Source organism: Folsomia candida, unplaced genomic scaffold (assembly GCF_002217175.1).
Source record: "Folsomia candida strain VU population unplaced genomic scaffold, ASM221717v1 Fcan01_Sc002, whole genome shotgun sequence".
NCBI lineage: Eukaryota > Metazoa > Arthropoda > Collembola > Entomobryomorpha > Isotomidae > Folsomia > Folsomia candida.
In genome coordinates, this window is record NW_019091194.1 from 6,182,728 (window position 1) to 6,195,463 (window position 12,736).

At 37.8% G+C, this 12,736-nt stretch overlaps 4 protein-coding genes across 5 annotated transcripts; 2 read left to right on the forward strand and 2 right to left on the reverse strand.

The window, feature by feature from the left end:
• Positions 1–488: 488 nt before the first annotated feature.
• On the forward strand, positions 489–3,389 carry LOC110844314. Its single transcript, XM_022090488.2, has 8 exons — positions 489–706; positions 969–1,214; positions 1,287–1,659; positions 1,839–2,144; positions 2,219–2,431; positions 2,685–2,870; positions 2,949–3,077; positions 3,170–3,389. The coding sequence occupies exons 1-8, from the start codon at positions 692–694 to the stop codon at positions 3,244–3,246; spliced, it is 1,545 nt and encodes a 514-aa protein (XP_021946180.2). The 5' UTR covers positions 489–691; the 3' UTR covers positions 3,247–3,389.
• Positions 3,357–8,514, reverse strand: LOC110843058 (85/88 kDa calcium-independent phospholipase A2). Of its 2 annotated transcripts, none has more exons than XM_035848668.1 (13): positions 8,237–8,514; positions 7,826–8,050; positions 7,685–7,739; positions 7,186–7,433; positions 6,988–7,101; positions 6,739–6,777; positions 5,490–5,615; positions 5,277–5,408; positions 5,066–5,199; positions 4,670–4,979; positions 4,336–4,571; positions 3,965–4,265; positions 3,357–3,886 (listed from the first exon to the last, which is right to left on the reverse strand). In XM_035848668.1, the coding sequence occupies exons 1-13, from the start codon at positions 8,384–8,386 to the stop codon at positions 3,491–3,493; spliced, it is 2,466 nt and encodes an 821-aa protein (XP_035704561.1). In that variant the 5' UTR covers positions 8,387–8,514; the 3' UTR covers positions 3,357–3,490. The 2 variants fall into 2 exon arrangements, with proteins under 2 accessions (XP_035704561.1, XP_021944663.2); XM_022088971.2 differs by having other exon boundaries at positions 6,739–6,876.
• A 199-nt stretch (positions 8,515–8,713) lies between these two features.
• Positions 8,714–10,501, reverse strand: LOC110844274 (ribosome biogenesis regulatory protein homolog). The gene is made up of 5 exons (XM_022090443.2): positions 10,241–10,501; positions 9,915–10,167; positions 9,577–9,816; positions 9,266–9,507; positions 8,714–9,171 (listed from the first exon to the last, which is right to left on the reverse strand). Exons 1-5 carry the CDS (start codon positions 10,366–10,368, stop codon positions 8,865–8,867), a joined length of 1,170 nt encoding a protein of 389 aa, XP_021946135.1. The 5' UTR covers positions 10,369–10,501; the 3' UTR covers positions 8,714–8,864.
• A 1,155-nt stretch (positions 10,502–11,656) lies between these two features.
• Positions 11,657–12,287, forward strand: LOC110845019. Its single transcript, XM_022091374.2, has 2 exons — positions 11,657–11,886; positions 11,974–12,287. The coding sequence occupies exons 1-2, from the start codon at positions 11,739–11,741 to the stop codon at positions 12,204–12,206; spliced, it is 381 nt and encodes a 126-aa protein (XP_021947066.1). The 5' UTR covers positions 11,657–11,738; the 3' UTR covers positions 12,207–12,287.
• Positions 12,288–12,736: the final 449 nt, after the last annotated feature.

Genomic DNA, 12,736 nt, shown 5'->3' on the forward strand with positions numbered 1-12,736 from the left:
TATATTCATGAGAGACCTGGCTCAACATTTACGTGGCATCATCCCATTATAGCTAATTGCATTTCAAGAAGATCATAATATACATATGCATCATGCGATGTAAGCATGATTCAAAAAGTTCATTGTGTAGTATGCAGTTACTTACTGTACACACATATTTATCAATAAACAGAGAAGAGAATCACCAAATTCACAATTTATCGAAACTTACAAAAATATTTTTCATTCCTGTCCAACCCAATCGAATGAAAATCTGGTCTTTCCAAGTTCAACTGGATGCTATTTATATGTATTTACATATACGTATGCCAATTAAAGCGGGCATTAATTTAATGAAACTGACCACAGCAAGTGAGATGACGACAATAATGGATCTTTTTCTCATTGCCATTGTCATTTGTGAAAGGACCGGAAGTCTCTCGACATGTTTGAATCCCTCATGATGGCTGATGACATGGTCTATGCAATATTTATAAATAGATCCAAAGATAATTGGATGACATGACTTTAATCAGGAAAGTCTTATTGCAGGATGCGGTAGCCGTGGGAAGTTGTGGAAATTGTTGTTCCTACGTCGAAAATTGCATATTTCGTACTGTTATTGACCTATGAAGTAGAATTTTTGTAAGTTAAGGGATACCTTGTCAAACCAGTAATAGAAGTACAACTGGAATCTAAACGGGCTTGTAAAATGCGGAGAAATGTGGTAAGTTTTGAAACTGAAAATTAATAAAATCTTCGTCATCAGTGAGGAGTGATTATAAATGATATCCCGGAAGAGAGTGAGGGGAGGGCTTGACTGTTCCCAGGACAGATCCATTTGCGCCACAAAATTGGATAGATACAACCCATAACAAGCAAGGAAAGAAGCAAAGTGTAAAATGCAGATTTTTCCGGGCCATCATTTATAGATCACAAATGAATTATTAATCAAAATTTAGTTTATATGTATGCATATAAATTCAAAGATATCGTCATTCGGGATTTTTATTCTCTTTGTGGGAACATTCCTTCCTCAAACTGAATCGATTCCTTCAATTTGGAGTAATGTGGTGGTACCACGAGCAAGGCGTCAGACCCTCTCATTGACCACAGATGCGGCAACAGAGAATGCTACCCCGAGCATTGAAGATGGGACTCAACCTGAAAAATCTGCCACCGACGAGAAAGTAAATTGTGATATGCTTGTTGAGCAAATCAGGCCCATTTGCAAGGTAATTATTACAAGTTTTAACATGAAGAGAAGAAAACAATTATTAATTTCTCAATAATCATGTTCATTAAAGGAAGAATCGTGTCCAATCGATGACGAAACGGTTGACAAATGTTGTGAATGCCTGCAGACTTGTTGTTCCTCTGAACAAAATTCTTCCAGCAGTTCTTCAATGAATATGGAAATTGATACAAATTCAACCCGAAATGCAATCACTACGACACCATCAGCCACAGATGTGAAAAAACAAATCAAGGATGCTGCAGGCAAGGTGCAAGGATTTTTTAAAGACGTGGGACAGAATATAAAGCAAGGCGTGAGTTCGGGTTGGGACAAGGTCAAAACTACTGCAAACACTGTTAAAGAGTCAGTTCGAAAAGGAATCAACTCGGGGGCCAACTGGGTAAAAAATCATACGGATGGGAGTAACAAGGATATGTGCAAAGGTGGGTGGAAGACAATATAGAATTCTTTAAATTATGAAATTATTACCATAATCTACGATATGGAGATTAGGAGAAAATGTCCCTGTCTCATTTTGCCTCATTTCGAGTTCATCCATCATTTATTATTATTTATTACACATACATAGCTAAACCTTAAATGCATTCTTCTTATTATTCAGACAACAACACCTGCACAACATTCGGAGACTCTGATAACATGTCAAGCACAGTAGATGAGGAGGACGGTACAAAAATTACTACTGACAATCCATCAATGCCAAAAAGACGTCGCGATGTGCAGCAAGAATCTTCTGATCTGATTGCTGCTTCTGCTCCTAGGCTGTCAAAAAACAATTTTATTAATGAACGAAAAACATTGAAGAAAAAACGAGATGTTCCACCTGGGATGATGGCAATGAGAAATAAGAAACATGGGGAAATTGAGACAATGGCCTCTACAACAATGCCAGAAATGACGAGTGAAAGTAAATCTCCTTAAGTATTTGTATTTATGTTCAAATTAGAAACATGAGACTTCAGTATTTATGATCTCTTGTAGGTCATAAACGGTCAATGAGATCTGCTGGCGACGCAGAAAGTAAGGTTGAAAGGCACAAACGAGCCGGTCCTCCCTCCAACTCTCAAAATATGCGAACCACAACGTCTCCTCCCCCTCAAAACGAGAGTCGGGAGCGAAGACGGAGAGATAAGAAGCACGGTCAGGACAGCAATGAGCTGAGTCCCAGCAATAGTGCTGCCTCCGAAAATGAAGGTGATGCGACGAAGAAGGTTTGAACTTCTGCATGTGCATGTTCTTAATTTGTATATCATATTCATGTAGTTCCTTGTAATATATAAGTAGATTATTAAAGCATGTTATAATCAAAGATTTTGCAGCTTGTGCTTTAGAATTTGTAATTTCTATTACTGCATGAGAAAAATAATAGTCACAGCATAAATAAGTAAGTATGTACAAACTGAAGCATAAGTATTGCATGAATTTTGCGGTTCGAAATACTATTTAGACTCGACAATAAAACCAAATTCTGGAAAAGTTGGGATCCGAAACCAATCTACAAACTCTGATGATGTGGATATTCCAATTCGTGCTCCTGGGTCAGTGAATATAGATTTTTCACTCAACATAAGCAACAAATCGATTCAATCGCCACATTCGAACTTGTCATCTCCAGACGAATCACAACCCCAAGGTATTATTTTATTTAAATACATCATGTTAGCCAAACTATAAAAGAATGTATGGGTTATCATGATCCGACCGTCACCAGTATCATTACCAACGTTAAATCCTGATCAGTCCAAGCCAGGTCGGTGTCGACCTTTGTCACAGGGCTTGCAATGTGTCCCACTCGGTAAGGACGATGCAGCCCAGTGCAAGCAAGATTCGGTGTGTGAAGGTAATGCACATATGTATACATGCACGTGAATATTTATGTAAAAGTTGGTAACTTTGATGACTTGATGCCTGCATTTCATTATGTGCACACAGGTACTAAAAAGTGTTGCTTCTACTCTTGTAAACCAAACACAGACATTGGAATTTGTGAACATCCCATCTTCTCTTAATACGTGACATGAATGAAGTTGTATGGATGGATGTACGAGAACACACAAGTCAATATTCTGCAATGATTATAGTAATTTATGAATCGAGTTATACGTAGCATAATAAGAACTTTGTTTAAATAAACTAAATATTTATATTAAAACTTTCTATTCACAATATTCAAAAGTTGCATACATACACACAATTTTTAAAATTTAAAAGATATCACACAATTGGAGGAATGACAAAATGATTGAAAGCTATTTATCTAGTAGGAACTCGAGATTGTTGTTGCTGTACTAAAATGTGTTTCATTTTAAGAATCGTGTCTTTGTTTGACATCATGAAACATCGAGTTTCCCACAACAAATTAATTAGGGTAACATCATTTTTCTCGTCAAGGCCAACATCCACAGTCATCTGAGGTGAAAATCTGAAGAAAGGGACGTCAATGGAAGAGCACCAGGCTCTGGCACGTTCAACCACCTGTCCCTCAGATTGTGTGGCCTGATCAATAAGAAGGTTGACGAGAGAAGCTAGACGTGGAACTTTGGTAATTGTATCAAAAATCCCAGATGGCCAAGTTATATCAATTGCTGATGCTGTTGATGATGTCTTTGGAGGTATTCCTGTCCCAAGAGAAACAACAGTTGTTGGGAACTAAGAAAGAAAATCGATGATTAGCCAAATGTGTGTATATTTCTCTTTGGTAGAGTAGGTTTTCCAATACAAAATTACCTTCTCTCCATTACGGAAATAACCCAACTTTTTCATGGCTGTTTTAAACCGTTGCATTTCTGTCATTGCGTCCAAAGTTGGATTATTGGATATCAGTCCTCCGTCAATAAACTTGTCATTATCCAGACGAAAATATGACGGTGCAGCACCGGTAACTTTTGCAGCTTCCCAAACGCACTGAGAACTATGATCTACTTCACATACCTCAGTCTCTCCCATCAGTACACTAGGGGAGATGTAATTACGAAAGATGTGTAGATCAACAGGTCTTCGGTCAACAAGAGCGGTCATTATCATAACTCTAAATAATAGACATAATAAAATAGATTAGAATCCTATTTAACCACACTGACCATTTATGTATTATATACTTTGGACGATGAATGCTTCCCATCGTAGTTTCACAACCAAATTCTTGTTTAAGGAATTCCTCCATCACGGTGGCACTATACGGTCGTTCGCCGACAAACACTTTATCTTTAAGTCTCATGTATATGCACTGGGTTTCCAATGGAGTTTTGCCGACTGAAAGAGCCAATGCCAATATCCCCCCAGTGCTTGTCCCAGCTATCCAATCAAACATTTCAATCACTGGTAAATCCAGTTCCTGCAACAGGAATTTGAAGCAAAATTATTAATACATGTATTGCACCAATTATATGGTAGATGGAAGGATAAGTATGTAGCAAGAACAGTAATACACACCTTTTGAATCACTGCTAGCATCTGTGTTAGAACCATTCCTCGGATCCCACCCCCATCTAAACACAGTAATCTTCCGCCCAAATTGATCGGGTCTAAGGAGTCTGCAAATGATGAGGTTGCAGCAGAGTCAGTCTTGTTGTTATTGTTGTGATGTCCACTTCCTCCAGCTTGAATATTTCCAAGGGCAGACAACGCCTCATGCATCAAATTCACTGCCCCATGGGTTGGAAAATTTGGTGGTTGAGAACCCTCGAAGGAACCCGAGAATTTACAACCATCAACACAACTGCTAGCTTTAGATGGGGAGCACCTGCAGTAACGACTCATGGTAATTAAGAAGTTGCGAATTTCCACCATACATACATATATAATTATTTGAATTTTCTAATTTATTACCGCATGGCACCGATAGCAGATAAAATGTAAAGCACCTGGTCCTTGTCCGACCTTTGTGATGTACAAACTAAATGTCGCGAATTGTCACCCCTTTTATTTAAAAGATTGACATCGCATCCGAACACTATCAAGGCCTGTGATTTAAGAATAAAATCATGAAACCAAATATATTTTTAACTATTTTGTCTTTATTGACCATGCATTAATGTACCTGCATCAAAGTCTTTGAACATAATCGAGAAGCAACATGGAGCGGCGTATCGTCATCCTCACCACCTTTCATATCTGGGAATGCTCCGTGACATAATAGATATATCGTACTCTTCAAGCAACCACGACGTACCTGGAAAACAAAGGAATCAAAAACATATTACTAAAAATGTTAATATAAAATTATATGAAAATGTGTATTTTTTCAACGCACCGCATTATGAAGTGGCGTCAAACCGTTGGCGTCAGTCGTGTTAGGATCACAGCCTAGATCTAGGAGTGGAATCAACGTCTCTGGACCAGCAGCCCAATGCAGTGGAGACCCTCCCTCTTGCAAATCCTTAAACCATAAAAGTGTTTTACATGATTGCATGTCAAATTGACCCAGTCATATTGACCCACGACAAATTGACCCGCCCATATTGACCCAACGACAGATTGACCCAGCACCATATTGACCCAACGACAAATTGACCCAATACCATATTGACCCACGTCATATTGACCCCATGCTATACCTGGACATACTGCATTTTTCATACAAAAAAAACTTAATTTTATTTCACATTTCAATTCTCGTCAAATATTCCAATCAAAAATTGAATTGTTCTAATAATTATTGGTTTTCTTTTTCTGTTGTGAGACTAGTTTGAAGTTTTGATGAAAGCCAGAATCCTCCGATACAATTTCAAAAACATAAAATATATTCTGTAATTTCTTTAATACGTTATAAACGACAAGAAACTTGGGTGCCATCGTCAAAAATCGAGCAAAGAGGCATAAAAGAGACAAAAGGAATCAAGAAGCCAAAACGGCACGCAAAAAGGTAAAAGGGCGTTGAAAAAGGCATGAAGCAATAGTAAAAAGGCTGCCTTCTTTGCACACACTGCTTGGACGACGACACTGTGCTACACAGTGCAATAGATTAAGAAATTTGACAAAGGGAGGTCCAATAAACCCTCCAAACGAATGTAAATAAGTAGCGTCAGAGCGATTCCAGTTTCCTTTAAGGTTTCTTGGTATATGACCTCGAAAATTAAAGTTGCATTTAATCTGGACCACACCCACTGGCGCAGTGGGGTGTGGTCCGATTGACCCCATTTTCGAACTCGGATTTTTGATTGGAATATTTGACAAGAATTGAAATATGAAATAAAATTAAGTTTTTTTGTATGAAAAATGCGGTATGTCCAGGTATAGCATGGGGTCAATATGACGTGGGTCAATATGACGTGGGTCAATATGACGTGGGTCAATATGACGTGGGTCAATATGACGTGGGTCAATTTGTCGTTGGGTCAATATGGTGCCGGGTCAATCTGTGCGGGTCAATTTGTCGTGGGTCAATATGACGTGGGTCAATATGACGTGGGTCAATATGGTATTGGGTAATTTACATTATTATCTATATTATAATCTACGTAGTTAGTATTTGTTACAAATTTTCGAATATGTTTACACACCTTCATTTGAAGCTGACTGGGATTATGCGCAACTAATTCCTGCAGACATAAAACAGATTGAGCTTTAACAGCAACATGAATAGGAAATCCTTGCAATTGGGATGACACATTAGAGTTTGCACCAGCAGCCAACAACGTCTAATTTTAATGAAATAAAAAAGACAACACAAATAAAATAACAAGTCGATTAACAAAAAAATCAACAAACACACTCAGAATTTTTAATAATAAAAAAATAATCGCATATACCTTGACTATTTCTGCGTTATTATTTTTACAGGCAGAATGCAAAGGGGTAAAACCCTCTGCATTAATGTGGTTTAAAAGTTCATGATGACGTATTGGCAATTTATCCAAAAGTAACTGCAATTAGTAGTAATAATAATTATTTATTATTATGTCCATTCAAAAATTATGGAGTTATATCATCACATTACTACTACTAACTTGAAAAGCTGGAAGCGACTTGGTAGCAGCCACATGAAAAACGGAATTCCCTTTGATGTCAGCAATTGTCACGTCCACCCCAAGCTCCAATAAAGTCGATATGACTCCAATGTTCCCTTGATCAATAGCAATCTGCAATGGGGTTCGGAGCATCGTCCCCTCTTGTTCATTTAGCTTGACCTTCATTTTCTCATGCTTCAAGCAGTTAAGTAACCCGGACGAGGATGCCAGATGCGGAGCAGTCCAGCCTGAAAAAGGAAAATTTGTTGGGTCATTCAACTTGCTCCTCAGTTGGATTTCCGCTTAATTTCCACAACAATGGAGCCATCTCCACCACTCCCTTCATCATCTCATCCTCCGCCAAAATCTATTCTCAAAGCTGTTCGGAGAGCCATTTATGACGAGTCAATGCGGCGTTTCCCTCAAGAAATGGTAGGAGCGAGTTAGGGAAGAAAAAGTGACTCTTGCCTAAAATATTTTAAATAATAATTTGACTAGCCTGGATTTTCTCGTAATTTTCTGGCCATCGCGTCCAGTTTGTTCGTATCGCAAATCTATTTACATCAACGGCAATTAGTAATTGCCGTTCGAATTTAATTTAAAATTATATTAGAAAACAAATACTGTATTTCTATCGTACCATGGGATCACACTCCACCAAGAGGGGAAATGATTCTTTGTACAAGACAAACGTATCTTCAGCCTCCTTTCGGTTGTCAGATCTGAGCATACTAAACATTCTGGACGAGTTTGTGGCATGAAGAATGACATGATAAGCAGGCCGAGTGCCGAGGAATCTGCCAGGTGGGACCGGACCGTAGAGAAGAAGAGGCATGGTTCTGTTCAACACGGGATAATGAGTGACCTAAAAAATTAAGCATGAACTTACTAAACTTAGTATTTGAGAAATTAATTAGGGAATTCTACAATATTGGCAAAAAACGAGGTCATATCAAATATGTACACTGATGACGTTGAACGTTATTAATTTTTAAAAGACATCAATTCGTAGTTCGATAATGTACAGAAAAAGTGTTTACTTATTACTTACGTCATCAATGTTTCCAGCTCCAGTAATTTCCTGGACCGTGAAACCATCCATCGCCCTGCTGGCCGAATTTGCTGCTGCATTGAATGCAGTGTTTATCACGGAGCGAGAAAGATTGCCAATGATTTCGCCGAACCCTTGAATGTTAGCCATTTTCGAAGGAGTTACAAATTAATTACTGAAAGTCACACGATATTATTTATAAACAAATAACTAAACTAGAGAGCAAACAGAAGGAACAACTTGATTTCTGCTGAACTCTGACTCATCTCACCTTGCACCTTGCAGCTGTGAAGTCATATACAGCAAAGTAGTGAGATGAGAATTATGAGATTCTCACTTTTGTTTGAGAACAAGGTTATTGCATTTGAGGGATATGATATGATTCACGTAAATCCCCTAAACAACCTTTCGTACTGTTTTTATACTAGAACGATGAGAATAAATTTATCAAAAGAGACGATGTAAGTGTGTATAAAGTTCATATTATAATTTTTTTATATTTCGAATACAATGCGAAACGATTTATTTAAAATTAAAATATAGTTATAGTTATTTTCATAATTAGGCGTACATCCTAACTTTAATGACAATAAGATAAAACTAAATTCTAAAATGATAGTATATTATTCTATGAGCGGCCTCTTCTACCCCCTCCCCCACGGCCTCCTCCACGCCCTCCTCTTGCACCACCACCACCGGGACCAGACTTGGCTCCGCCGAATGCAGATCTTCCGGTCGCAGGTCCGTTTCGTCCTCCTCCGCGAGCACCGCCGCTCCGACCGCGCCTCATCCCCTCTCCGTCCCCGGTGCGAGGTCTCCCAGCCGTCGGCTTCCCAGGCCCACTTCGACGTTTCCCATCACTTCGCTTCGATCCACTACGGCCACCACCGCTACCCTGCTTAGGGCCGTGCGATTTGCTTCGAAATGATGATTTTCTATACAAAGTAGTGATAAAAAATGGTCACAATTTGGGCCAGAGGTAGTCTGTCGTAATTTGTATATTATATTTAATCCCTTTCTTGAACTTACTCCATTTCTCGAATGTCAACTTGTTTATTGACCGCTGACGCTATGTCGATTTTAGGCTTCTTACTCATAACTCTGGCCAAAACGTCTAAGTTCTTGTTCTTTTCCTTGGTTGAATCAATAACTAGGGGTTCGAATTGTCGTTTTTTACCGGTTCCTTTTAGTGGTTTTTCTTTTGGAAGCTTTGCCTGGAACTTTCCTAATGAAGCGGTGGCTTTCTTTGCTACGTGAACGGCTTGATGCAACTATACAAACAATATAAAACGTATAATTTTAAATTGAACCAACTTATTTCATGTTAACCTTATACATACCTCAATTTTGGATGGTTTTTCCTTTGACGTAAGTCCACTACCTCCAGGAATGTCCACCTTTTTAGCTTTAGCAAGATTCCTTAATCTTTGTAATTCATTTTTCGAGACACGTTCCGCCTTCGCTTCTGATTTTCTCTCAAACTGATCTTCCATTGGATCAACATTCCCTGGAACTTCTAGAACCCAATCCTTTTCTGCTTCAGCATCAACTTTTTTATACCCAAAGCGAGGAACCCATTTCTGTAAAACCATGTATCGAATTAGTAATAATGATTCTCATCACTAATCATTTTGAATTCAGCTATTATATAATTATTGTCATTATTTCTTCCACACACCTTAACCAACTCGTCCCACACAAGTTTAGTTTTTTTCCTCTTCGTAATTCCTTTTTCTTTAGCATAACTTTCCCATTTGGTCAATGTTTTTGCCTTTGGTGCTGGTTTCTCTCTTGGAAGAATGTACGTAGCTTTCGGTAATTTTGTAATGATAACATCGTCCACTCGTTCAAACGGAAGCTTCCAAATCTCATTGATCAAAAGTTGAGCATTGTCTCTCGCCAATGTCCTGAGGTATTCGTCTGGGTTTGCTCTAAGGGTCATGGACAATGTTTTTGATATCACCAAATACCACCACTATTTAAGTTAAAGTTTATTATACAAACCTGAGAGATTTCACTGCAATTTCATTTGTGTCTGAAAGTAGCAGGTTGCCTAAATCTACGTCCACATGGAGCGGTCTCTCCACCGTGGTGGATTTTGGGGTAGATTCTTCCTCCATCGTATCGTGCATATGATTGGCGAATGGCGACAACAATTCACAATTAAAGAACGAAGGAACGAAACAATTTAATCTGCAATCTGTGGAATTGATTTTATGTGAAGTGATATTGAGCACGTTGTTGAACAATTCAAGCTGAAAACCCGCTCGGTCTCGGATCACCTCGCACTCAGGACCACAAGCACAGAGAGTTAGATAAAGCCGTTTCTTTCTATTATATGGATAAAGCCGTTAAAAATGAAAATTCATGAGCAATAATATCATAGAGGATGGGACTAATTAGTTCCTAGCCAATAGTTAATAACGTCATTAATTAATATTCTGATTATTCGCGATATGTATGAAAGAAGGAGGTCATCACGTATGAATTTCATATCATAGAAAGTTTTGCAGATGCAATTCTAGTAGAGATCCGTGATTAATTAATCGTGATTAACGGATTAAGGATTGGGATTAAGGATTAATAATCCTTAATGCTTAATCCCGACAAAAAATTGTATGCAATTAATCCTTAATCATTAATCCCGACGAAATATTTCCACGCCATTAATCCTTAATCCTTAATCCCGACAAAGCGTATCCAAATTATTAATTCTTAATCACGATTAGGATTAAGCCTCGCAAGAGAATAATCACTGAGAATGGAGTGAAGTAACACTAACATTACATATTCTCAAACATACGATATTTTTCCACTCTTTCTACTGTCCTCTCCCGAAATTAAGATGTGTTGAATTCTTTAACTTTAAATTGTTGCTTCCGTAAAAATACTGATTCAGTCGTTAATCATGGTTAACAGTGATCTGACTGAGCTGAAAAATTTGCCGTTCATCTTCACCGGTAGATTGTTTGATGTCGAACAAATTGACAAATTCAGCGGCTCTTTATAGGCCAGGCGCATAGCTTTTGCACCAATGTGTGCCATAATTGGTGTTAATATTAGGCCAACATCAAATTTTACTTCACATTTGACATGCAAAAGTCCTATACATTGTCTGTTTTGTATGTATTTGATGTTTCAATATTCCTATGTGCTACAATAAACAATTAAACTGCATTAAATGGAGTAATATAATAATAATATTAATCCTTAATCAAGAATTAATCAGGATTAATTAATCCTTAATCCTTAATCCCGAATCTCAGAGAATTTTGAATTAATCCTTAATCCTTAATCCCACCAAATTGAATTATTTAATTAATCCCGGATTAATCTAATCCCGGAATAACATTAATCCTTAATCCTTAATCCCAGAAAAAAATTCATTAATCACGGATCTCTGAATTCTACATATACATAGGCTACCGTAACCCAAGCTTTTCCAATCAGATCGAAAATATAGCTCAATCTCATCGTATGCTCACCTCAACTCATTAAAGTGATGGCGATTATTAAAGGAAACCCAAAGTTATTGATAATCTTGAGCAGTTTAGTTTTCATACTTGCAGGAATACACGCTCAGCTGCAAAATGAGACTTCATCTTTCGAAAGTGCTCCTCAGAGGCAGTTGGAAGATGAGGATGACGAGAGTAATATTATTAAAATAATAATTATTTCTAATATAAATAATACCCTCGCTTTGAATCTCTCGAACTAATAACAATAATTCCTTCCAGCTACCACAATACCTCCAGTGACCGTGTCCCCGGAACAGATCTACACCAATCTGAACACAGCTTTAAACGTGACCTCTGGAATTGTCCAAGACATTATTTGCCGAATCCCATTTCTGAGGCTATGCGAGGGTGCTTCAGGTCTCAAACTGCCCACGTACCCGATTCCTCCCTCCACTATGCCAACCACACCCAGACCTCAGCCGACTACCCCAGCAAGAGTAGTAGTAGGCTAGTCATGGTTTCAAAATTTCACTGAAATTGTTGTCCGCATTGAAGACTCCGCAATAAAAAATGTCATGATTATGCATAGCTCATTATTCTGCCTGATTTAAATTAAGAAAATCTCACTTTATAACGCATCATTTTCATTGCATTGGGTATATATACATATATTTCAACTTCACTACCATGCAATTTACGCCTCAAAAATGGCTTGCATTTGTAGTGGCTATTACAAAATGAGACAATTTTGTGAAACTTTAACTTGAACATTTTATTTGTCCCTATTTTATACAATCTCTGCTTTAAACTTGTGGCAAGCAGTAAATAATGTAATGAACTGCATAATATGCCGTAATATTAGTATTACATGTTGGTCATTAAAAAAATATACAAAAAATACATATGTATGATAAACTTGAAAAAAAACTGAATTATAAAAAGGTTTCTCAAAAGGTTTCTCACTTCTCAAAGGACCAAGAAAAAATACAAAAACCGGTGGGAATTTGGTGGAGCGAGGGAGTAAGTGGAGGGATTTTATTGG